Source organism: Myxine glutinosa, chromosome 10, assembly GCF_964187855.1.
Source record: "Myxine glutinosa chromosome 10, kmMyxGlut1.1, whole genome shotgun sequence".
Classification (NCBI taxonomy): Eukaryota; Metazoa; Chordata; class Myxini; order Myxiniformes; family Myxinidae; genus Myxine; species Myxine glutinosa.
In genome coordinates this window covers 127797467-127823918 of record NC_136270.1, presented here as the reverse complement: position 1 = coordinate 127823918, position 26452 = coordinate 127797467, and the positions used below count along the sequence as shown (strand labels likewise).

The following is a 26452-nucleotide window of genomic DNA, read 5'->3' as shown; positions in this document are numbered from 1 at the left end:
GTTGCAAAAACTCCACAATGCTCCAAAGGTTCTCTGGCGAGCATGCACGAGAGGAGCGACCATCCACCACAAAACCAGGACCAGAAGACCGACAGACAAAGATGGCGAGACGCGGCTTTTTCCTTTCAGCTCTGGAATGTTCGACCGCTGATGTCACATTCTGTCCAATCATCGAGCGCGACTCAATCATGAAGGCTGGGGCGTGGCCTCCCCATTACGAGTCATCGTGGGTGGAGTCTAGTCGTCCTTTGGGAGTGTTCGGCTGGGCGGGGTTCCTTTGCTGATCGGCATGTCCAGTCAGTCATACTGTCAGCGATTAGGGTTGTTGTCATGGCACCTCTTTTTGATGCAATAACAACGAAGGGAAAAATCACAGGGCAATTACACACTGGGGTTTATCCTTAAGCCCGACCTAATTAGCATAGCTGCACCCCTCCTATGGAGAAACATGTACGATTTTCCATACAGATTCCCTACTTAGTTACATTTAGGTGGGCTTCTTCTTTGTGTCACACGGTCCATACTAAAACTTACACATTCCTAACTTTCCTATGAGATTCATCATCTACAGTCACGTGAAAAAGTAAGTACACCCCATGTAAAGTTTTGACTTTTCAACATATTTCAACGTACAGCTATTTGATCTTCATTTCAACAATATTGACAGATAAAGGTGATATAATATAACAAATATCATGAAACATTTACATTTTGTAGTCCATTGTACAATTTAAATAAACATAAATGCAAATTTCGCATGTGGAAAAAGTAAGTACACCCCTATATTTATCACTACTTCAAATACCTAAAATTAGAATCAGGTGCACCAGCTCAGGTGAAAATGATTAGAACATCGTTAGAGAGGATCTTGGAGGAACCTGTCTTATTTAAACCTCAGACATTTAGTTTGGTTTGCTCTTTGTTGTTGAAGTGTGCGGCGTCACATGCCCAGATCAAAAGAGCTCTCTGAGGCCTTCAGAAAGAAGGTTATAGATGCCTACGAGTCTGGGAAGGGATTTAAAAAGATCTCCAAACAATTTGAAATCAATCATTCGACTGCCCGGAAGATCATTTACAAGTGGAGATGATTCCAAACAACTGCCAACTTGTTCAGGCCAGGCCGCCCCAGCAAGTTCAGCCCGAGAGCAGACCGCAAGATGCTGAAATAAGTCTCTAAGAACCCCAGAATGTCATCACGGGACCTACAGGTAGCTCGTGTCATTGTTAATGTCAAACTGCACGAGTCTACCATTAGAAAGAGGCTGCACAAATTTGATCTACATGGGAGGTGTGCCAGGAGGAAACCTTTGCTGTCCAGAAAGAACATCAGGGCAAGACTAAAGTTTGCCAATGAACACCGAGGTAAAGACCAGCCCTTCTGGAACAATGTGCTCTGGACAGATGAGTCAAAGGTAGAGCTATTTGGCCACAGTACCAGAAGACATGTTTGGCGAAAACCAAAGACAGCATTTGACCACAAGAACCTGATACCAACTGTAAAGCATGGTGGTGGAAATATTATGGTTTGGGGCAGCTTTGCTGCATCAGGGCCTGGGCAGCTCATCATCATAGAATCCACTATGAATTCTTCATTGTACCAGAGGGTGCTTGAGGAGAATGTGAGGCCATCTGGCGGAAAGTTGAAGCTCAACCAAAGGTGGACCTTGCAACATGACAATGACCCTAAACATACCAGTAAATCCACCAAGGAATGGCTGAAAAGAAAGAAATGGAGGGTTCTGGAATGGCCAAGTCAAAGCCCGGATCTAAATCCCTTCGAGATGTTGTGGGGGATTTGAAACGAGCTGTGCATGCAAGAAACCCCTCAAACATCGCACAGCTGAAAGAATTCTGCATGGAGGAGTGGGCAAAAATTTCTCCCAGTCGATGTCAGAGACTGGTAGACAGTTATAAGAAACGCCTACTTGAGGTTGTTTCTGCCAAAGGGGGCAATACCACCTATTCGAGCCAAAAGTGTACTTACTTTTTCCACATGCGAAATTTGCATTTATGTTAATTTCAATTATACAATGGACTACAAAATGTAAATGTTTCATGATATTTGTTATATTATATCACCTTTATCTATCAATATTGTTGAAATGAAGATCAAATAGCTGTATGTTGTAATACTAGGGCATGCCCGTACTATATCTATATCTAAAATTATATCCCCCCCCTCTATTTACATGAAATGGTTTGGTCCAAAGCGAACGGCTTGCGAGTGGTGACAATCCCCCCCCTCTATTTACATGCAATGGTTTGGTCCAAAGCGAACGGCTTCCGGAGTTTGGTAAAGAAATCGCCATCGCGTGCACAAACGCGCAGGAAAGCGAATGAAACGCAAATTCGTTTTTATTAGTTGTAAAACATAGTTTAACGCCAACATAGTTTGCAAACGTGAAATAAATGAATACGCTCTCAAATGTGCCATCCGAGGCAGAGTGTGCCCGCCACGTTCGGCACACGCGATCGTTTGCTGCTCTCTGATTGGTTGAATCGTTTTTTGGACATAGCTCGGTAAGTAATTGTCCGATTAATATGAAACCTTGAAAAGGCACATCCTCGGGTCCCCAGCAATATACCTGGCAAGTTAAAAGTATATCGGACCCGTGGTTGTCGAGAAACAGCGGTCACAGACAGACAAACGTACAAACGTACAGACAGAGATTACTGGAATTATAGATAGATGTTGAAAAAGTCAAAAATTTACATGGGGTGTACTTACTTTTTCACGTGACTGTATCCCCACAAACGTAACAATATAAAGAGGCCAACTTAGAAATGTGGGTTTGCCAAAGAAAGATGTGTGTGTCTCCTCTATAACTCCAAAACCATGAAATCTAGTGGCCTCAAACTTTGCATGCATACCAAGGGAATTCCAATGGAGTGCATGAATGAAAGCTGTGTGTTTGGATAAATATAAACACCCCTTTTGAAGAGAAATAACGGCTTACCTTCATGAAAGGCTTTATCCTTGGTCAGCCCAACATCACCTCACAGGGGTCTTTTTATTCGGCCTACTCAAAAGGCCTTGCCTTGGAAACACGATCTACTCTCACGGAATAAGGAAAGTATATAATCTAAATATTATTTCGGATTTGAGGATCGCATCTTGTGATCTAAATAAGTATCAAATCTGAGGTTAAATCTCATAATTTAAAGAAATTACTAAGTGTATTTATTCAAGCAAAGCATGAAACTTAACTTTTTCTTCTGTTTAGACAATTATATTGAATGAAGAAAGGATTAAGGAATGTGTAGAAAGTGAAACTTAATTGATTGCAACGAAAATAATTAACCAACAGACCCCAGTTTACAACGTGCTTTTGCAAGCCATAACGATAGTCAACAGGGGAACCTTTTTCGGCAATTGCGTACATAGTCTTTCTTCACCTTTTTGTGTGATTTGCTTTCATTACATTAATAGAGTTTTTCAATATCCCTATAAAAAATACTTATTAAAAAACAACGTGAATTGAACCTCATATTTGGAACTCCGGCATGTTGACCTCTAGCTGGCAAGCAATAGGCTGACATTTCGTGTGCTCACTGTAATGAATTGCATTTCGGTAATATCCTACTTGAATTTCACCTTCAAATAACTATTTAAAGGTAAATCTTTGTGGTTGTCATTTTTGTGTTTGTTGTACTTTATCCATGCCATCTGCCCATAGATCTACGTAGATGCTCAGAGAGCAAATTAACACTTTTTCTTATCAGTCCAAGCTCAATTCTGCAGTTTCAATTTGGCTCAGGTTAAGTCTCCAGGTGTCATGCCATATTCTCATAACATAACATATCATTCTCTTTGCCAACTCCTCTCCTCCCCCACCCCCTTCCCTCCCCATTCCCACCTCCTCTCCCTCCCCTCCGCCTCTCCCTCCCCTCCCCATCTCCCTCCCCTCCCCATTCCCCTCCTCCCCACCTTTTCCTCCTCTCTTCCCCTTTCCTCTTCTCTTGCCCCCCCCTCCTCCTCTCTCCCTCCCTCCCCTCTTCCTCCTCTTTCCCCCTTCCCCCCCTCCTTCATTCCCTCCTCCCTCTGCCTCCCTCTCTCTCCCCTCACCTCCTCTTTCCCCCCTTCCCTCTTCCTCCTTCCTCCCTTTCCCCTCTTCCTCCTCTCTCCCTCTTCCTCCTCTTTCCCCCTTCCTCCTCTCTCCTGCCTCCCCTCTTCCTCCTATCTTCCCCTCCCCTCTTCCTCCTCTCTATCCCCCCCTTACCTCTCTCCCCCTCTCCCCTCCCCTCCTCCCTCTAACTCCCTCTTCCTCCCCCTCTCCACCCTCCCCTTCTTTCTCTCTCCCCTCTCTCGTCCTCCTCTCTCCCCCATCCCTCTTCCTCCTCTCTCCCCCATCCCTCTTCCCCCTGTCTCCCCCTTCCCTCTTCATCCTCTCTCCCCCTTCCCTCTTCCTCCTCCCTCCCTCCTCCCTTCTTTCTCCTCTCTTCCCTCTCTCCTCTTCCTTGTCTCTCCCCATCCCCTCTTCCCTCCTCTCTCTCCCCCTTACCTCTCTCCCCCTCTTTCTCCCCTCTCCCCTCTTCCCTCCACTGCCACTTTCCTCCTCCCCTTTAAAAGTTTAAGAACATTAATGCACACAATTGCAGTTGAATTAAAAATGCTTACAGATAAAAGAAAACAAGAACAGTAGATAGTTAACAATTAAAAAAAAAAACTTTTGATGTGGTGGTGATGATGGTGATGATGAGGATGATGTGTTAGAATCCAGTGAACTCCTCTGAAGAGGACGCAGGTGAGGGTGCTGAAGAATCGTGTACTAAAGTGGATGCAGTTTCGGGTGCTGATGGTGTTTAGATGGAGGGACCGGAGTGAAAAAAATGGGTGATTGACATCATCAAAATAGCGATTGCAGCAAAACATCATGCAGCCACCTCTTAAATCGGAGGTATCGCTTCATCACTTTGTCTGCATCTTGCAACCTGTCAGGGACTGCCCTCATATCCTTCAGCACCTCAGCCAGTAACTTTTTTTTTTTTTTTGTATACAAGATCGAGGCTCGTGTAAGAGCTAACATTCATCAAAAAAAGACAAACTGACACATAAAATATAAGATAAAGGGAGCGGGAGACAAGATGGGGAGAGAGAGGGAAGCACACAAGTACAACAGTAGAGAACAGGGACATCGGGAGATCTGTGGGAGGGAGAAGGCTTGGGGGGAGGAGGCAAGGGAAGGGAGGAAGGGGGGGGGGGGGGTGGGAGAAGTAAAAAAAAAAACACATGGACACTGCTAGGACTTCCAGGAAAGAAGTTGGAATTTCAAAAAAGTGGATCTAGGGTGAATTAACGGGGGTAGAAAAGATCAAGGTTTTGGATGGGGGAAGACAAGAGATGGTGTAATAGAGAATGTAATTGAATGGTTAACTTGGACCTTGCCACCTCTTCCACTTCTTCACTGCCGTCCTCCTCATCAGAAATCTTGATGATGGCCTCCAACTCCTCAGTCAGTTTCTCGCCATGCGAGGCGATGAGCTCCTCCAATTCTTCAAGCTCCGTGTCATCAAAGCCTTCCCCTCCCATCTCCTGTGCCAAGCTGGCAATTTTCCGCCTCTCCTCGGTGTTGTCGGGAAAGCCTCTGAAGTCTTTAACGGCCTGTGGCCATAGATTTTGCCAACAAACGTTGATGGTGGAGGCTTTGACTTTGTCCAGCGAGTCTTGGGTGGCGCTAATGCAGAGGGCTATGTCGAGGTCCTTCCAACATTTCCCGATGCTAAGTTTGGGGTCGGTCTCCATAGCATCCGATATGTGATGGAAGGTGCGACGGGTGTAATATGTCTTTAAGGTGGCAATTACCTCTTGGTTGAGTGGTTGGTTTAGGGAGGGGATGTTGGGTGGCAGGAAGATGACCTCGACATTGGATTGGGCCACCTTCATGTCATTGGGTGACCTGGTGCGTTGTCCACCAGCAGGAGGGCCTTGGAGGAGAGGTTCTTTTCTGCCAGGTACCTCTCCACTTGAGGGGAAAAACAGTTATGGAACCAATCCATGAATATGGAAGCTGTTCCTACACCTTTTTTTTTTACCAGATGCGGTGGCATAATGGCAAGAGGTCAGTTTTTTGGGGGATTGGTCAGGTCAGTCTTTTGGGACTGCCACTGGTAACATGTAACCCAGTGCTACCTGCCGCATGGTTGGGTTGTTGGCGACTAAACCAACACCCATCAATGGCTGTCCTTGTAGGGAGGGTGACTGTGACACCCTGCCAGGACCAAAAACAACACCTGACAAAGGGCAGATGAGCTCCTCTCGGAAGTCAATGGCCATCCAGTAAGGAGATGGTGTCTCCTAAAAAACATCCGTCCAGATTGGACTGGCTTGTCGCATCTCAGGTAGTCGAAAGTGGTTGTGGAACCCTTGATGTGAGGTTGTGAGGCCATGGAACGGCAACCATCAAAGGGCAGAGGGGCTAGTATTTAGCCAACGGCAACCACAAAACTACACCCGTGGGGAAGAGGGTGGGCATGCAAGCTTTGGAAGGCATGTTCCTCATCTGGTGGATGACACATACGTGGTCCACCAGCAACATCACAACTGAAGGTCAACAGAAATCTTGGTATTTGGTTGGCTGAATAGGTTGGTGTTACTGGATGAATGTGAGGTGGGTAGGCCTGGAGGAAGGAAGGGAGGGAGGGGAATGCAAGGTGGTGGCAGAGGTTTCATTATGCTGGAGGTGCAAGACTTTTGCATGTCGGTTGTTAGGCCTTAGCGCAGTTATAATTTCTCATGATCAGGTAGGAAGATGTTGGTAAATGAGAAAAACCACAAACTTGACTGCAATTTGAGAGCAGTGGCCTTGTGACCTGGTCTCTCAATGGAGGATTGTAATGTTCAAAAGCCTGATCGGGACAGCATCCAGGAAGGGAAAGTAGCATTTGGGGCACAAATCCAATAGAAAGGGTAACTTAATGGTGGTGTGTACAAATAGCTTGTGTGGTGTGAAGGTTTTTCCAAAGACTCACCTCAATTTGAATGGACACATTCCGACGACCATTGTGAATACCATCGGTTTGAATTCGACCACCTAGGTACACCTGAACAATCAACCACCCAGGTACACGAAACAAATACATTATATCACTTTTACAGTCACACACAATAATATCACGTGTTGATGTCACAGCTATTTTCAGGTCGTTTACTCCATCGAGGATGTGAGGTTGGCTGGACCCAAACTCCGCAGGAAGGTTCAATCTCTGGGAAAGGGTCACATGATGTCATAAGGAGTAGGTATCATATAAGTCTGCCAATTTTGTCCAAGGTGTCCACCTAATGTCATTGACTCAAAGGAGGTCCTCCATCATCGAGAATGTACAATGCTTCTTCTCACCACTTTAGTTTCATTGTTGGCAGGTGCTCCATCACAGGGAACAATTGTCGGAATTTCTTCCCCCATCTTATGCTTTGTATATGTGACCCCGAGTTGTCCCTCGAGTTGTTATACATTTGTATCTTCCTGAATACCTTCTTGTCTTCATTAATCGGAGCTCGTTTACAAACCGGAAGCACGAACTCTCATTGATCTTGAGTCGATCCATAGCGCACTCACTACAAGTTATGGCAGAATACACGTTTGATATCGAGCGATTGAAACATTCTCTGACATCTCGTTTGTATATATAGTTGAACCTGAGCCCTGTTTCTCTTCCAGGACTCTCTACATTCGCTCATCGGGACACTAGGCCGTGCACAGCCATTTTTCATCCGCTGTATCAAACCCAACTGCAGGAAGGTGAGGGAGCGCATGCATGTTTGCTTTGTGCATACGAACATTTGCCATGAGAAATGACCGGCTAACTCGTGGATGGTATATTCTTGGACAAACTACCTGGGATACCATTCCACAAGGGACACCTTTTATGAATTGCTGCCAAAAACAAGAATGAGTTTCAATCCAACCCCTACCCCCAAAAAGAGAGAATGTGAATCTGTTCTGATTGGAGTGTTTCTCTGGGTCATGTGATGTCCCTTTGTAGGTGTACATACAGGTGTAATGATTAACACCATCAGGGACAGACATCCATTTGAGTTTATAATTAACACGAGAACGCCACTCAGTAGAGCGCATACTCCCGCCGTGGGTTTAGTTGGAATAATACGTTTTGTTTAACATCCCCTCTTCCCAAAACAATAAATGAAAAAGAAAGTAAGCCCTAACTGTCAGAGAATTTATTTTGATATATCTCGGAATTAGAGGAGAAAAACATCATTTAAGAATAAGAATAAAAGCTTTAATGCAGTAAAACTGAAAAAATCTTTCCCAAAAAAATTTCCAAAAAAAATTCCTGGATCCGGAATAATATCCTGAGCTTCACCAAAAACGAATCAATTCTTCCTTATCCCAAGGGATCCCACCAACTTTCATCCAAATCCGTGCAGAACTTTTCCAGATATCCTGTTCACAAACACACGAACACACGAACATACGAACACACACACACACGGACGGACACGATCGAATGCGTTACTCCCTGGCGGGAGTAATAAACCTGAGAATCGCAGAGCCAGAATTATTTATTTGGTCTGGGAAGCCCTGCGAGGTTTCTTCTTCCTCAGCCTCTCACAACCCTGGGTGAATATGCGATCTTTTAAAAAAAAGTTGGAATTTTGCCAAATCTGTTTTATTCGTTTGTTAATATACCTCAGCCATTGACAAATGTGGAACTAAGTCTTTATAAGTTCATCAAATACTGACACCGTGAATGACATTCGCTGAGCTAAATGTTGATATCTCTTCTGAGGTAAAAAAAATAAAATAAAAAAAAATACAGTTTTAAAGCATTATACGTATCAAACGATACATTTTATAAAACGGGGAAACCTAATACACACTTTGGTCGTTATAAAATGACAGAATATGTCCTTATTAGGAAAAAAAAAAGATGAACATTTAAGACGACGCTGCTAAAAAAATACACCGCTTTAACACATAACCACGAGTTTAAACTACATTTACAACAAATATGAAAACTATTTTCATATCACAATGTTAAATATAGAATATATAGAAGATAATGTTAAAAAAAATGAGCCCTATCTTCCAATGGTAAACAATCCTTCAAAAAATTACTGGATCTGGAATAATATCCTGAGCTTCACCAAAAACTAATCAATTCTTCCTTATCCCAAGGGCAATCATCCCACCAACTTTCATCCGAATCCGTTCAGAACTTTTCCAGATATCTTGTTCACAAACACACGAACATACGAACACACGGACGGACACGATCGAATGCATTACTCCCTGGTGGGAGTAATAAACCTGAAAATCGCAGAACCAGAACCAGAATTATTTATTTGGTCTGGGAAGCCCTGCGAGGTTTCTTCTTCCTCAGCCTCTCACAACCCTGGGTGAATATGCGATCTTTTAAAAAAAAGTTGGAATTTTGCCAAATCTGTTTTATTCGTTTGTTAATGTACCTCAGCCATTGACAAATCTGGAACTAAATCTTTATACGTTCATCAAATACTGACACCGTGAATGACATTCGCTGAGCTAAATGTTGATATCTCTTCTGAAGTTAAAAAATAAAATAAAATAAAAATACAGTTTTAAAGCATTATTCGTATCAAACGATACATTTTATAAAACGGGGAAACCTAATACACACTTTCGTCGTTATAAAATGACAGAACATGTCTTTATTAGAAAAAAAAATGAACATTGAAGACGACGCTGCTAAAAAAATACACCGCTCTAACACATAACCACGAGTTTAAACTACATTTACAACAAATATGAAAACTATTTTCATATCACAATGTTAAATATAGAATATATAGAAGATAATGTTAAATAAAAATGAGCCCTATCTTCCAATGGTAAAAAAATCCTTCAAAAAATTCCTGGATCCGGAATAATATCCTGAGCTTCACCAAAATCTAATCAATTCTTCCTTACCCCAAGGGCAATCATCCCACCAACTTTCATCCAAATCCGTTCAGAACTTTTCCAGATATCTTGTTCACAAACACACACACGCACACACACGGACACGATCGAATGCATTACTACCTGGCGGGAGTAAAAATGATTTCAGCCATTATACCTTACCCACACACTACCTTGTAAAGCTTCCTGTGGTTGTGCTCTACCTGTACGTTGCACTTGCGCTCCAGAGTTGTATTTGCTTTGCTGGAAGCACCGAAGACTGTTGGTTTTGGGGTATTTTTGGCCTAAGATTGGTTGTGGCCTTGCCTTGCCAAAGCACCACTCCCAAAGCCTCCACAAACTCACACTCCCACAATGACCACAACCTACAGTAATTTTCTGGAACATTACCACTTTTGCCTTTCATGGAATTTCTGTGTCCTCTGTACAGTGGGACACTTGTTTGAGACGCCCTTAAGGTTCGGCCATGTAACAGTCATGGCCCAGGAAGTTCAATCTGCGCTACAATGAGGCCCCTTATTGGAGTCACCAACTCCACCAAATAATCCGTTAGATGGAAAGACGACATTTACGCATTTCAGGAACATTGGAAGCAGGATGGTCTCTCGGTAATGAATTCCAGAGCCAGCATTTCCTGCTTTGGACTTTGATGTTGCAACAGTACTCGTGGAATTTGTTTGGATCAACTTCTCATGGAATCGATGTAGTTATGAAAGACGTATGGTGTGTCAACTTTTTCAAAACAACCCTGAGACACCGAGACGACCGTCCAGCTGCCCATGATGAAACCAGCTTACTCCAAGGATCACAACTTATTGCTCGGACTGCCTCCAATTTCAACTTGGCCTCCATTCTTCTCGGAACATATTTCTAGAAATGTCTATATTTAACCAACGTGTGTCAGACATGATCCGTCCATTTTCTTTCTAGCATCGAGGATGTGTGGGTCGTGGCTTGGGCCTTGGAAACCTCCAAAAAACCCCGCGTTTAGTCCCCAGGGCTAACAAGGCCCTCCTCTGTACCACACCGGGTGCTCGTTGGGTCACCCACCCATTCGGTGACCGTTCCCAGACGTGAACACAACATAAAGCCTGTTGTTTGCTCATGCTGGAGCCCAAACCCGTGTCACTACGCCTTTCACACGGGTGTCGAGAGATGACCTTTTGAAAGAAACACTTCGTTTTGCTGCCATTATGTAGAAAGCAATAACGGCCTGAAGCCTTTTCAGCCACTACTGGGTCGGAGCTGCCATGAAATTGCATCCCACGATACGATATGTATATGGATTTAGGATTTCGCATCGACTTGGAACGTTCGTTTGAACCAACATGTTGAATGTTGCAACAAGTGCATTCACCATTAAGAAGCGACAAATATGACGCAAGACGAAAGGAAAACGATGATAACTTAACTATAATATATGGACATTTGTACAAACTGCAGTGTCGATGTTTATGTTGAGAGTTTTTCCATTCATTCATTCATTTCGGTTTATTGAAATAATTATACACTGGACAAGGCAGTTCGAAGACTGAAATTTGTCAAGTTTACAATAATAAAAGTATTTCATAAAACTTACAAATGTACATAAAAATAATAATAATCATATAAAATTACATTAATAAATTTAATAAATATATAATTACATTAATCAAAGTATCAAAATAAGTACATGGAATAAATAAACATGCATAAATTAATCAAACAACAATAAAAAATACAACAAATTCTACCAACAAAATAACCTAAAAGAGCAGAAAACTTAAGAAGATCAACAAACATATTCTGCATGTAATTGATTTTATTCACCGACATAACAGAATTAAGCATTTCAATCAAAAAAGGAATTGTTGAATTCTTCTATCTCTGAGTCTTACACCGAGGTAGGTCAAGATGCTCACCTGAACATTGCTTGTGCAGTACTAGAGTGTTGTCAATGCATTTAACATTTGGATTTTTACGATTCTACCCCTGACTCGTGATTGGACTAATTGAGGATTTGTTGGTATCGTATACAAGTTGAGAGGAAATCCAAACCCAGGGAATAAAGTGACATTTTCCGCAAGGACACGGAAAAAATGAAATTAAATATATTATATCTTCTATTATAATAATAAAACGCAGTGTCCGTCTGTCCGTCCATCTGACTCCTCCATAACTCCAAAACCATGAGACCTCGCGGCCCCAAACTTTGCATGCATACACCTGGACGTCCAACAGACTGCAAAGATGAAAACTGGGGGTTTGGGTGTGTTATAACATCCTCTTTGAAGATGATTAACGAGGTGCTCAAAAGAAAACAAGTCCAGAAGTCTAACAGCGGTGCAGCCGGGCTTGTAAAATATTATAAACGACAAACACATATTATTAGCTTTTTAAACAGTCGCTAATGCTGTTTATGACATTAAACAAAGAAATTTGGAGGAATCCTGACATCCATGAGGTAAGTTTTACTTACAGAACTGAGGGAAGATCTACTGTAATCTATATACCTCACAAGGGTTGGGTTAATAACATGCTATCAAAAAACAGAGGGGAATTCCATATTTTCACGGTTGTTAGTCCATACACCGCTTATCATGGAATCATGAACCATACACCGCTTCAATCCATCAATTTGTATTCACGACATTGGGATTAAAGTGTGATTGTCATATTTACGATATTATTATTATTACTATTACGAAAACCATACTAAAGAAATGATACAATACTGTATTAAGAAACCTTGGTTTAATTTGTCCGAAGCACATTATTTAATATTTCAAGCACATAATTTGCACGGTCTTCAAGCAGCGTCCTTCCAAATCCTGGTGGCATCTGGTCAAATCTGTTTCTGGTGTTTGTTCCCCCTCCAACCCCTCCCTTACCTCAAACGGCTACACAGCTGACCGCACATGAAAAAGCTGAATGCCTCAACTGTGTTTGCCTCTAAATCTTGTCCCAAACCCATCCCTCTCTGTACCCACCGTACCCAGTCCTGCCCAGCTGCTCCTGGACTCTGTGTCATTTCCTCCTGACAAGGTGGAAAAGTTTCTGTCAACCCTCGACTCTGATTCTGCAACCGGACCTGAAGGCATCAGCCCACGGGTCCGAAAATCCTGTTCTTCCGCTCTTTCACTCCCTCTCTCTGTTCTCTTCACCCACTCTTTTGCTCAAGGTCATCTGCCTTCTGCTTGGAAATCAGCCAACATCACCGCTTTACACAAAAAAGGTGCAAAAACAGATCCTAGCAACTGCAGACCAATCAGCCTTCTCCCAATTATCAGCAGTCATGGAATCCATCATTGCTTTGGATATGAAATCTTTCCTCTTCTCCAATGGCTTGATCTCTGATCAGCAATTTGGTTTCAGACCAGGTCACTCCACTCTGGACATGCTGCTTCTCCTGTCTCAACAATTGATGGAGGTCCTCAATGCCAAACAGGAAATTAGAGCTGTCTCCCTTGACATATCACATGCCTTCGATACGGTCTGGCACCCCTCTCTGCTCACCTAACTCTCCTCCTTTGGTATCCATGGAAATCTCCCTGCATGGCTGGCGGACTTCCTCTCTAGTCATAGTCAACGTGTGGCCCTGAATGGGTTTCTCTCATCTCCTCTTCCTGTTCAGGCTGGAGTTCCCCAAGGCAGTGTTCTGGGCCCTGTGCTTTTTCTGGTCTTCATCAATGATCTCTCTGACTCTCTTGAAAATCCTCTCTATCTCTTTGCTGATGACTCCACTCTCTGCCGCTCCATTCCTCATCCCTCATATCGGCAGTCTGCAGCCTCCTCACTCTTGCAGACCTGGACAAAATCACAGACTGGTCAAACAAGGGGAACATGTCTTTCAATCCTGACAAATCTCACACTCTTACGATGTCTCTCCGAAAAGACCGACTGGACAACCCTCCCATCCACTTTCTGAATAATCCTCTCCAAGAAGTTCTGTCACTCAAGCTTTTGGGTCTCAATATCTGCCATGATCTTTCATGGGAAAACCACATTTCAAATCTGGCCTCCAAAGCCAGTCGCCAACTGGGCATCCTCCGTCGTGCGAAGTCCTTCCTTGGCACACCTGAGCTCCTCACAACATACAAGGCTTTCATCCGCAGCTCAATGGAATACTGCTCTCCCCTCTGGGCTGGTGCTCCTGCCTCACACCTAGCTCGTCTTCACGTTGTTGAAACCAAAGCGTTCAGAATAATTGGAATCTCCATGATGAAGCTACCTCCGAGGGCCTTTCACTCACTCACCGCAGGCAGGTTGGTGGTCTTTCCGTATTCTACCGACTCCTCTCCGGCCCTGCTCCCCCAGCTCTCTTTGTGCTGTGTCCCCCAAATATTCCTACATGCCGCACAAGATCTGCCTGCAACCCTCTCATGGTTAAACTGCCAAAATCAAGACTCTCTGCTCACCTTCACTCCTTCATTCCTCTTTTCTCCCGCCTCTGGAACAAACTCACTCACTCTCTTCAATCCCACTCCTCCCTCCAGGTCTTTAAAACAGCTGTTCACCACCATCTCTTATCTTCCCCCATCCAAAATCTTGATCTTTTCTACCCCTGCTAATTTCACCCCAAATCCACTTTTTTGAAATACCAACTTCTTGGTGTCCTTGTGTTTTATACTCCCCCCCCCCCCCCCCTCCCACGCCTCCTCCCCCGAAGCTCTCTCCCTCCCACACATCTCCCGATGTCCCTGCTCTCAAATGTTGTGTTTGTGTGCTTCCCCTTCTCTCCCCATCTTGTCTACCGCTCCCCCTTTTATATACTTTGTTTGTCTGTTTGATTTGTTTGTGATTAATGTTAGCTCTTACATGAGCCTCAATCTTGTATACAAAAAAAAACAACAAAAAATCCGTAACTTTCATTGAATTTTATTCCCGTTTTTTGCCACCGAGTCTAGAACCATGTTAGCGACTGTGAAAAATGAAACTATATGTCGAATTACAGTTGAAATAAAACTGTGAGACAGAACAAGTCACCACAGGCCTAACAAAATAGGCCTCAAAGTTGAGTGACAACACAGACACTGCCCAGATATGTAGATATATATTTAGATGACTGTACCTGAGTAGTTGCTGTTTTGTCATGGTTTACACCAATCATAAAACAAACAATTATTTTGTACAAATGTATTTGGAATATGCGTGATATTACATTTTCTAAACAATTGAAGTTGAAGATTTCAGTTTGAAAATAAAAAAAATTTCAAATACATTTTCAAAAAAAACCAATGTGTGCATAGAAATATACAGTATATATATATATATATATATATATATATATATATATATATATATATATATATATATATTTGACTAAGGAAGCACCCAAACTCTATGACATGACACTGACGTCATGCACATAAATTATACCAACACATCACCTCCAAACTAGGAGGCATCCGCATGGTACTCAAGTCTTTGCAGACTGAGATTAAAGCTCTCTGGTCACAAATAGACAAAGGCAGAGATGTCGATCTAGATTTCGCCCTTGTTATGGGCCTTATGGGGCCACCTTTTTATAATAAAAAAGGTAAAAGAAATCAAACATTTAAACAGCCTTGGACGTGCACCTTGACCCCAATGCCAAGGCACACCGTCTATCAAGACTGTCCCATTGGCATACACCAGAGTCCCTGTATAGAGAGAGTTGCGACATGAAGAGTCCGAAAAAAATTGGCCACGTGGTCTGTGGACGCCATGTTGTTTCCTGTCCGATCTTCGCGTGTTTCAGACCTTGCATTGAATATATACGAGGAACGCTCTATTTTATTGTCTGGCTTTGTTTGTTGTCTTTAATAATACTTAATAATGTGAGTATTGTCTTTAATACTCACACTCATCCTAATGACGCCAAATACTTAAGATCACACGCTGACAAGACTCTCCTTGTCTGTAATAGAACTGATATGCCATACGGGGACAAAGCCTTTTGCAACTCAGTACCTGCCCTCTGGAACAAACTACCTATAACTATTCGGACCTCACACAACATAAAAACTTTCAAATCAAAACTCAAAACACATTTATTTCCAAAGTAACTTAATCGTATTTTTTGAAAAGTAGTTTTAAGTCGTTTTCTTCTAAGATTGTGTAATGTAAGTTGTCGTCTTCAAGATATGTTGTGAAGCGCTTTGTTCATTTCATGCTAAGGCGCTATATAAATACTGTTATTATTGTTATTATTATTATGTACATGTATATAATTTGGAATAGTTCAGATGTACACCATACAACTAATTGTACATTGCTGTGAAAAACGGGTATGTTTTACATGCATACTCTTCCATTGCAAGTCTGGATTACAATTTCTGGGCCTTTTATATAATTACAATTTAATTGTGCATATGTATTTCTCCCGGTGCGCCGACATGAAAAGTTAAATTGCTTTCTGTTAAATTACTTTCAACATTTCTGTCATTTGTCAAGATGGTTTTAAGGCAATCTTGTTATAATAATAGGAATTTTGTATAGCGTAAATTGCAGGAGCCTCTAAGCGCTTAGAAAAGAGAAGAAAGCCAACGAGATGAATATACAAATACAAATTATACAAGAAGAAAACCTAAGATGTAATCAGATGTAGGCATTTTCAAATAAATGAGTCTTTAACAGAGATTTGAAAATGTTCACATTGTCGGCTTTGTGTGCATGCATGCTCGTCAAGAAAGTAAGACGCAAGAGAGCAAGGTAGTCCAGAAAATGATAGGCACTTCCTGTCCCCTCTTCCCCTTTTATTCCTTTTCCCCCTCTCCTCCCTCTCCTCCCCACATAAAACTACATTTCTGAACAAAGATTATTGCAATAAACAAAATCCGATTCTTATCTTGGACTAAGAGAAAATCATATCAAAAGCGAGGGGCACGGTGCAAATCACAAATTACACAATGTAGGCAGTCAAATTTTGTACTAGGTTACGCACAATGTATACAGACTAGCGGGCAGTGCACTAGTGCGTGGCGCAAACAATGGAAACAAAATGGCTTCTAATTCCGGGTTGTCGTAACTCTCTCTACACAGGGACTCTAGCATACACATGCACCTCAACCCAAAGGCTGAAGCACATGGTCAATCAAAACACATGCATCCTGACCCCGAAGGGCCTGAATACATGATCATACAATTGGACCCTTCCTCCATAGGAGTGGAGTCCCCACGACTTCAACACCACGCCGTCCCGACGAGGGCTTATTTTTCCTTCATCAGGTCAACATACTGCAAATTGTTTATTTGTGACTAATCTAAGCCATTAATATACACAGTTTGAACCCCCTAACTTGACTGGGAAGCAAGGCACATAATCGAGTCTCACCCCAGCAATTGCCGCACAACCTGTTAGCAACAAGTGTCGCCTGCCTCGCTGACACATTGTCTCTGCCCTGCTCAGCAACAATTAGGAGGTTTGCAGTCAGGAACATTAAATTTGACTAAGGAAGCACACTAACCCTATGACATGACACTGACGTCATGCACATAAATTCAACCTGTGTATATTAATGGCTTAGATTGGTCACAAATAAACAATTTGCAGTATGTTGTCCTGATGAGCCCATAACGAGGACGAAATCTAGATCGACATTTCTGCCTTTGGCTATTTGTGACCAGAGAGCTTTAATCTCAGTCTGCAAAGACTTGAGTACCACCCGGATGCCTCCTCGTTTGGAGGTGATGTGTTCGTATAATTCATGTGCATGACGTCCACATGTATTGATATAAATATATATTTTAACGGTTGCCGAAGACGATAAGAAGAGGCCATTTCGTTGGGTACAAAAGATAGTTTATTGTACAGAAATCTCCAGCAACTGCTCACGAACGGAAGTCGTAACGGCTTATATAAAACAAGCACCCTCTTCGGAGAGCGTGGCTCCAACAGCCGCGCGTGCGTCACGACGACACAACCAAACGCCCGTGTGCGTGAGTTAGAACAAACCCATCGTAATGGTAACCGTCACATGCGGATAAGTGAATAAGGTAACCGCGACATGTGCATAAGGTAACCACTACATGCGCCCCCCCCCCCCCCCAGAAGGCACGCCACGGGTGTGTACGTAGTTCGCGGGTGGAACCGAGCCGGGCCGCGGGTGCTGAGCAGCGAGCAGTGGTGCGCGCGAAGGCAACGAGGCTCCAGTGCGCGCGAAGGTAACAAAGCAGCCGTGCGTGCGCAAGAGATGAGCAGCATCAGCCTCGGGATCCGCCGTAGGGGCAGTAGTAGGAATTGCGGGAGTGGCGAGCGCCAGTGCGCGCGAAGGTAACAAAGCAGCCGTGCGTGCGCAAGAGATGAGCAGCATCAGCCTCGGGAACCGCCGTAGGAGCAGTAATAGGAATTGCGGGAGTGGCGAGCGCCAGTGCACGCGAAGGTAACAAAGCAGCTGTGCGTGCGCAAGAGATGAGCAGCATCAGCCTCGGGATCCGCCGTAGGAGCAGTAGTAGGAGTGGCGAGCAGCAGTACTCGGCCTGTGTGCGCGGAGGCGACGAAGTAGCAGTACTCGGCCTGTGTGCGCGAAGGCGACGGGCAGCAGTACTCGGCCTGTGTGCGCGGAGGTGACGAGCAGCGGTGCTCGGCCTGTGTGTGTGAAGGCGACGAAGTAGCCGTGCCTGGCCTGTGTGCGTGGAGGCGACGAAGTAGCAGTACTCGGCCTGTGTGCGCGAAGGCGACGTAGTAGCCGTGCCGCCAACGCCCCGTAACGGCGTTCCTTCGGAGGGTCCCAGAGCTGGTTGGCCCCTCCAGTCGTAGAGGAGGAACCGAGCGCGATGCGCGAACCACGTGGCCGTTCGTCGTTGCTAAAACTCCGGCAGTTCGACTTTAGGTCTTGTGGAAGACATTGCGGTCGCAATCCTGCCATGTTCATGTGGCCCCCGAATACGTTCGGGGGCAACGGGGTCACCAGTTTAGCGGTTGCCGAAGACGATAAGAAGAGGCCATTTCGTTGGGTACAAAAGGTAGTTTATTGTACAGAAATCTCCAGCAACTGCTCACGAACGGAAGTCGTAACGGCTTATATAAAACAAGCACCCTCTTCGGAGGGCGTGGCTCCAACAGCCGCGCGTGCGTCACGACGACACAACCAAACGCCCATGTGCGTGGGTTAGAACGAACCCATCGTAATGGTAACCGTCACATGCGGATAAGTGAATAAGGTAACCGCGACATGTGCATAAGGTAACCACTACAATATATTATATACATACAGTATACATCTGTATGATAGACTGGCGGCCATTATAGTTGTAAACTAGAACGGCACTCGGTAGAGCGCATTCTGTACCTCTGCTAGGCTGAACAGTTTTTGTTTTGTATCCCGCTGATAGGCCGGATCTTGATTCGAACTTGAACCGAAATCTAATCGGCTTGTTCTTGTCACCTAGCCAACTCGTCCACCAAGTTTAGTCATAACTCATCCATAACTTTTTAAATATTATGTTGCGTCTCGCTTTTCACCCGAGCTCAAAATTGTGAAGAATCACTTAAAAAATAAATAATTATCGTATCCGAATCCATATTCACATCTTCACTAAAACTGAATCGATTAGTCCTTGTCACACACCCAACCTCTCCCCCAAGTTTTGTCCAAATCCGTCTAGAACTTTTTGAGACATCCTACTATATGTCGTTTTTGGCCCTTTCTCCCAATGGTGAAGAATCACTTAAAAAATTATATTAGTCGGATCCGAATCCGGATCTTCACCAAAATCTAATCATTTAGTCCTTGTCGCATGCATTACATCTCTGCCAAATTTCTTCCAAATCTGTCCGCACCTTTTTGAGATATCTTGTTCACAAACAACAGACAGGCAAAAAGACAGGGGTGAAAACAACCTCCATCCACCTTCGGCGGCGGATGTAAAAAACCGGATATTGAACAAATCCTCAACCATTTCTCAGAAATGCCTTTACCGATCTTGTTCAGTCTTGGCACACAGATAATGAATGATGGCTAACATATGCAGTATGCACGTCATTTTTACTTGCAAAATCGAAGATTGTTCAAGTATATTGGTCGGTTGCGTTTGTGGTTCTGTCTGTTTGTCTGTCTGTTTGTCTGTTTGTCTGTTTGTCTGTTTGTCACCGGCCTACAGGTCACAATTCTAAACCAATCGTCACGAAACTTTACCAAATTGTAGAGGTCGTCCCAATTGAGAAGCCTATCGATTTTAAGGTCAAAGGTCAAAGGTCATCTTGACGTCAAATTTCTAAAATCGCCATTTTAAATCCGATTGACTTGAAAATTGAATAGCATTTGTACATTGAGTCAATAAATTGGGAAATGAACTATTTTTGAGGACAAAAGGTCAAAGGTCAATTCAAGGTCAAATTTTAAAAATAATCCATTTTCATCTAAAAAGCCGTCAATTCTCAACCGATTGACTTAAAAATTGAACAGCATTTGTATATCGAGTCACTAAATTGGGAAACATACTATTATGAGGTCAAAAAGTCAAAGGTCAGCTCAAGGTCAAACTTCCAAAATCACCACTTTTCATCAGAAAAACCGTCAATTTTCATCCGATTGACTTGAAAATTGAACAGCATTTGCACATTGAGTCACTAAATAGGGAAATCAACTATTTTTGAGGTCAAAAGGCCAAAGGTCAACTCAAGGTCAACCTTCCAAATCATCATTTTTAATCTGAAAAATCGTCACTTTTCTTCCTATTGACCCGAGCTTTGATCAAAATTGTCAATTTTAATCTTGATGAAATGGACAATTTTCTGTGGTGGCCATTTTGTTACTTAAACGTGTCCCCATCCATTTCTTGGACATACATGGACCGATTTTCTTCACACTTTTCACAAAGGCAATACATCAAAGATGATTTCACAAAGAGTGTACACTGTACATATGCAAAAGGTTTTGTTCTGTCATCCAGCCAAAGATGGCCGACTGATATCCTGTAACTCCGTACAGCGGAATTATTGAAACCACGGCGAGAGCTTTGACATTTTATGTCTTTTTATTGTTATTTTAAATATCTGTGCCACATTGTGAAAATATATAATAATAATAATTATTATATATTTTCTGAGGTGTTTCTCTGCTCTGCGCTTCGTCCAACAACCTCTCCCCACCACTCGTCACCCCCACTCTTACAGCACACCTTTTCTACGTGCATTTAACAAGCGATCTAACCTCCCATCCCATTATCTATATGTCCTTTTGTTAAAGTTGAAAAAGTCAGAATCAGAAAAAGCATCCACCCCCACAGCAATGCTTCCCCCTCAACCCTCCCCCTAAATGATTCCCCTCACCCCACCCTTTCAAACATGCCCCCACATCCCATACACTCAACTTTCACCTGCACCCACCTCGGATACACACTAACCTTCCCCCGTGCCCCACACCACACAAACTCACACCTTCCCTTGCACACCACATGCTCAAACCTTCCCACGCACCTCCTACACAAAACCCTTCCCCCGAAGCTGAAGCTGAGTCTTTGGGCCTATCACTTCGCCATCGCAGACAGGTTGGTGGTCTTTCTGTCTCTACCTCCTGCTTTCTGGTCTTGCACCCTCTGATGTTTGCTTTGTACTCCTCAAGGTGTCTGCAGGGCCAACATCAACCCCCTTCTGTTGAAACTACCTAAATCCCGGATTACTGCTCACCTCCACTCATCTATTCCTATTTTCTCTCTGCCTGTGAAACCAACTCCCACATGGTCTTCAATCTCATCCTTCCCTCCAGGTCTTCAAGAAAGCTGTTCGCCACCATCACAGATCTTCCCCAATCCAAAACAATGATCTTGTCTACCCTCAGCAATTCACCCCCCCCCCCCTCCACACTGCACTACAATCGCTCCTCCTTCCAAATTTCAGCTTTGCCTCCTGAGAGTTCCTCTTTGTAGCCATCTTGTCCACCCCATTAATCCCTTCCCATCCCCCATTCCACCCCACGTCCATTGTTTGTCTGCCTCCCTCTGTCGTGGCTTTTGGGTCTGCCATTGGTGTTTCCCCCCTTTCTCTCTGCTGAACTCCTTTTGTCCTGTTGTGTCCCTATCCGATCAGTGTGGGGGGGGGGGGGGTGGGAGGGAGGGGGGAAGCAGGAAGGTGGGTTCCTCACTGGGTGAGCTGTTCCTGGTGGTGGTTTCTGCTGTGAAAGGGTAACAAAAAAAAGGACACACAAACAAAATCATTTCTAGGATTTCAACGTTTTCAATACACAACATGTGCCAGAATCCCAAGGTGGCTTCTTCCCCATGGATCACCTGATGGTAGGATGGGAGGGGTTTTTTTGTAACCACGACCTGAACCTGAACATTTTGTCATTGTGTCTTTCATAGACCAGAAATGTAAGAAGTCCAAATCATGCATGTACGCATGACCACACTTCAGGAAGGAACAGGCATGGGTGAACATTTTAATTGTAAAAGTCGGTGTAGGACAGGTGCGGATAGAATGAGGTCTGTGTCGCCTTGCCAGGCTCCCTGGTGACGGGCAGGGTTCGTGCTGGCGCAGCAGTGTCGTCGTGCGGCCATGCCTCTCACCTTACCCTGGAACGCGCCACCCGGCCATAACCACCGCGTAGGCACGCCTGTGATGTTGGGCAGAGCACGCACACCATGGGCCCGTTGACAAACGCTCAATGGGGGTGGCTCGAGTTGCCATTCCATGAAAACAACGCTTTGGAATAATTGCTAAAAATGGAAAAGAAAGTTTGAAAAATAATTTATTGTCACTTTGGATAATTTCCAGTTATTGACAGGTAACAGGAATGTGCACATGGGTGTTTAAAATCCGGTTATATTATGAAATACAATGTATACAGTCACGTGAAAAAGTAAGTACACCCCATGTAAAGTTTTGACTTTTTGAACATATTTCAACGTACAGCTATTTTTTATTTTTTATTTTTTTTTGTATACAGAGTCGAGGCTCGTGGAAGAGCTAACATTTATCAAACAAACATATCAAACAAACAAGCAAACAAAGTATATTGGTCTTCAAGATGGGGAGCGGTCGACAAGATGGGGAGAGAAGAGGAGGAAGCACACAAACACAACATTTGAGACCAGGGACATCGGGAGATGTTTTTGGCGGGAGAGGGCCTGGGGGAGGCAGGATAGGTATAAAACGCAAGGACACCAAGGACTTCCAGGAAAGAAGTCAAAAGTCACCTCAAAAAAGTGGATTTGGGGTGAAATTAGCGGGGGTAGAAAAGATCAAGATTTTGGATGGTGGAAGATAAGAGATGGTTGTGAACAGCCGTTTTAAAGACCTGGAGGGAGGAGTGGGATTGAAGAGAATGAGGGAGTTTGTTCCAGAGGCGGGAGAAAAGAGGAATGAAAGAGTGAAGGTGAGCAGAGAGTCTTGATTTTGGCAGTTTGACCATAAGAGGGTTGCAGGCAGATCTTGTGCGACCTGCAGGAATATTTGGGGGACAGAGCCCAGAGAGAGCTGCGGGAGCAAGGCCGGAGAGGAGTCGGTAGAAGACGGAAAGACCACCAACCTGCCTGCGGTGATTAAGTGAAAGGCCCTCGGAGATAGCGTCATCGCGGGAGATTCCAATGATACTGAACGCTTTGGTTTCAACAGCGTGAAGATGAGCTAGGTCTGAGGCAGGAGCACCAGCCCAGAGGGGAGAGCAGTACTCCATTGAGCTGCGGATGAAAGCCTTGTATGTGGTGAGGAGCTCAGGTGTGCCAAGGAAGGACTTCGCACGACGGAGGATGCCCAGTCGGCGACTGGCCTTGGAGGCCAGCTTGGAAATGTGGTTTTCCCAGGAAAGATCATGGCAGATAGTGAGACCCAAAAGCTTGAGTGACAGAACTTCTTGGAGAGGATTATTCAGAAAGTAAATGGGAGGGTTGTCCAGTCGGTCTTTTTGGAGAGACATCGTAAGAGTGTGAGATTTGTCAGGATTGAAAGACATGTTCCACTTGTTTGCGCAGTCTGTGATTTTGTCCAGGTCTGCAGAGAGTGAGGAGGCTGCGGACTGCCGATCTGAGGGATGAGGAATGGAGCGGCAGAGAGTGGAGTCATCAGCAAAGAGATAGAGAGGATTTTCAAGAGAGTCAGAGAGATCATTGATGAAGACCAGAAAAAGCACAGGGCCCAGAACACTGCCTTGGGGAACTCCAGCCTGAACAGGAGGAGGAGATGAGAGAAACCCATTCAGGGCCACACGTTGACTATGACTAGAGAGGAAGTCCGCCAGCCATGCGTGGAGATTTCCATGGATACCAAAGGAGGAGAGTTTGGTGAGCAGAGCGGGGTGCCAGACCGTATCGAAGGCACGTGATATGTAGAGTTAGACAGCTCTAATTTCCTGTTTGGCATTGAGGACCTCCATCCATTGTTGAGACAGCAGAAGCAGCATGTCCAGAGTAGAGTGACCTGGTCTGAAACCAAATTGATGATCAGAGATCAAGCCATTGGAGAAGAGGAAAGATTTCATATCCGAAGCAATGATGGATTCCATGACTTTGCTGATAATTGGGAGAAGGCTGATTGGTCTGTAGTTGCTAGGATCTGTTTTTGCACCTTTTTTGTGCAAAGCGGTGATGTTGGCTGATTTCCAAGCAGATGGCAGTTGACCTTGAGCAAAAGAGAGGGTGAAGAGAACAGAGAGAGGGAGTGAAAGAGCGGAAGAACAGGATTTTAGGACCCGTGCGCTGATGCCGTCAGGTCCAGTTGCAGAATCGGAGTAGAGGGTTGACAGAAACTTTTCCACCTTGTCAGGAGGAAAGGACACGGAGTCCAGGAGCAGCTGGGTACGACTGGGTATGGTGGGTACAGAGAGGGATGGGTTTGGGACACAAGATTTAGAGGCAAACACAGAGTTGAGGCATTCAGCTTTTTCATGTGTGGAGTCAGCTGTGTAGCCGTTTGAGGTAAGGGAGGGCATGGAGGGGGAACAAACACCAGAAACAGATTTGACCAGACGCCACCAGGATTTAGAAGAGGGAGATAGATAAGAGAGTTCGGTCTTGAGAACGGAGAGATATTGTTTCCTAGCTCTCCTGAGGGTGGACACACACTTGTTTCGGGCTTTGTGAAAGGAAATGAGATTTCCTGGCGTTGGATTTGCTTTCCAGGAGACAAAGGCAAGTTGTTTCTGGGAAACAGCCTCACCACAAGATTCTGTGTACCATGGACGGGAGGAAGGCTATGACAACTGAAGACGAGATGGGATAAATCTGGGCATGAGAGAGAGCAATTTACTTTGGAAGAATTCCCAGGATGAGTTGATGTCAGAGGCGGTAGAGATGGGAGACCAGTCCAGATGATTGATGGATGCTTGCAGACCGTGCCAGTTGGCCTGAGTGAAATGCCAGACTCGTCGACGCTGAGCAGGCTCCCTGAGAATGGTCAGAGAGATGTCCACTTTAACAAGCACATGATCAGATGATCCAATTGGAGCAGAAGAAGAGCAGCAGACATTTTCAGGGAAGTTAGTCATAACCAAGTCCAGAAGCGAAGATGCTCCGTTGACTGAGATCCGGGTCGGGAAATTGAGAGACTGTGTCAGTCCCAGTGAGTCGCAGAAGTCCTTTGCTGAGGAGCCATGGCTGGTGAGAGCCATGGCTGGAATTCTTCATTTGATCTTCATTTCAACAATATTGATAGATAAAGGGGATATAATGTAACAAATATCATGAAACATTTACATTTTTTAGTCCATTGTATTATTTAAATCAACATAAATGCAAATTTCGCATATGGAAAAAGTAAGTACACCCCTACATTTATCACAACTTCAAATACCTAAAATTAGAATCAGGTGCACCAGCTCAGGTGCAAATGATTAGAACATCGTTAGAGAGGATCTTGGAGGAACCCGTCTTATTTAAACCTCAGACATTTAGTTTGGTTTGCTCTTTGTTGTTGAAGTGTGCGGCGTCACCATGCCGAGATCAAAAGAGCTCTCTGAGGCCTTCAGAAAGAAGGTTAGAGATGCCTACGTGTCTGGGAAAGGATTTAAAAAGATCTCCAAACAATTTGAAATCAATCATTCGACTGTCCGGAAGATCATCTACAAGTGGAGAAGATTCCAAACAACTGCCAACTTGTTCAGGCCAAGCCGCCCCAGCAAGTTCAGCCCGAGAGCAGACCGCAAGATGCTGAAAGAAGTCTCCAAGAACCCCAGAATGTCATCACGGGACCTTCAGGTAGCTCTTGCCACTGTTGATGTCAAAGTGCACGAGTCTACCATTAGAAAGAGGCTGTACAAATTTTTATCTACATTGGAGGTGTGCCAGGAGGAAACCTTTGCTGTCCAGAAAGAACATCAGGGCAAGACCAAAGTTTGCCAATGTACACCTAGGCAGCACATTGGTGCCATTGGGTATGTTATGAACCATTTGTTATGTTATGAACCAATTGGTGCCATTGGTTATGAACACCACATTGTTCCAGAAGTGCTGGTCTTTACCAGCACTTCTGGAACAATGTGCTCTGGACAGATGAGTCAAAGGTCGAGCTATTTGGCCACAGTACCAGAAGACATGTTTGGCGAAAACCAAAGACAGCATTTGACCACAAGAACCTGATACCAACTGTAAAGCATGGTGGTGGAAATATTACAGTTTGGGGCAGCTTTGCTGCATCAGGGCCTGGGCAGCTCACCATC

At 44.2% G+C, this 26452-nt stretch overlaps 1 protein-coding gene across 5 annotated transcripts in view; it reads left to right on the top strand.

The window, feature by feature from the left end:
- Positions 1-26452, top strand: part of LOC137433757 (unconventional myosin-X) — a 401142-nt gene that overhangs the window by 204283 nt on the left and 170407 nt on the right. For all 5 annotated transcript variants that reach the window (XM_068126040.2, XM_068126039.2, XM_068126037.2 and 2 more), the window contains one exon: positions 7659-7739. In XM_068126040.2, the coding sequence (XP_067982141.2) occupies positions 7659-7739 (81 nt within the window). The remainder of the gene's footprint in view (positions 1-7658; positions 7740-26452) is intronic.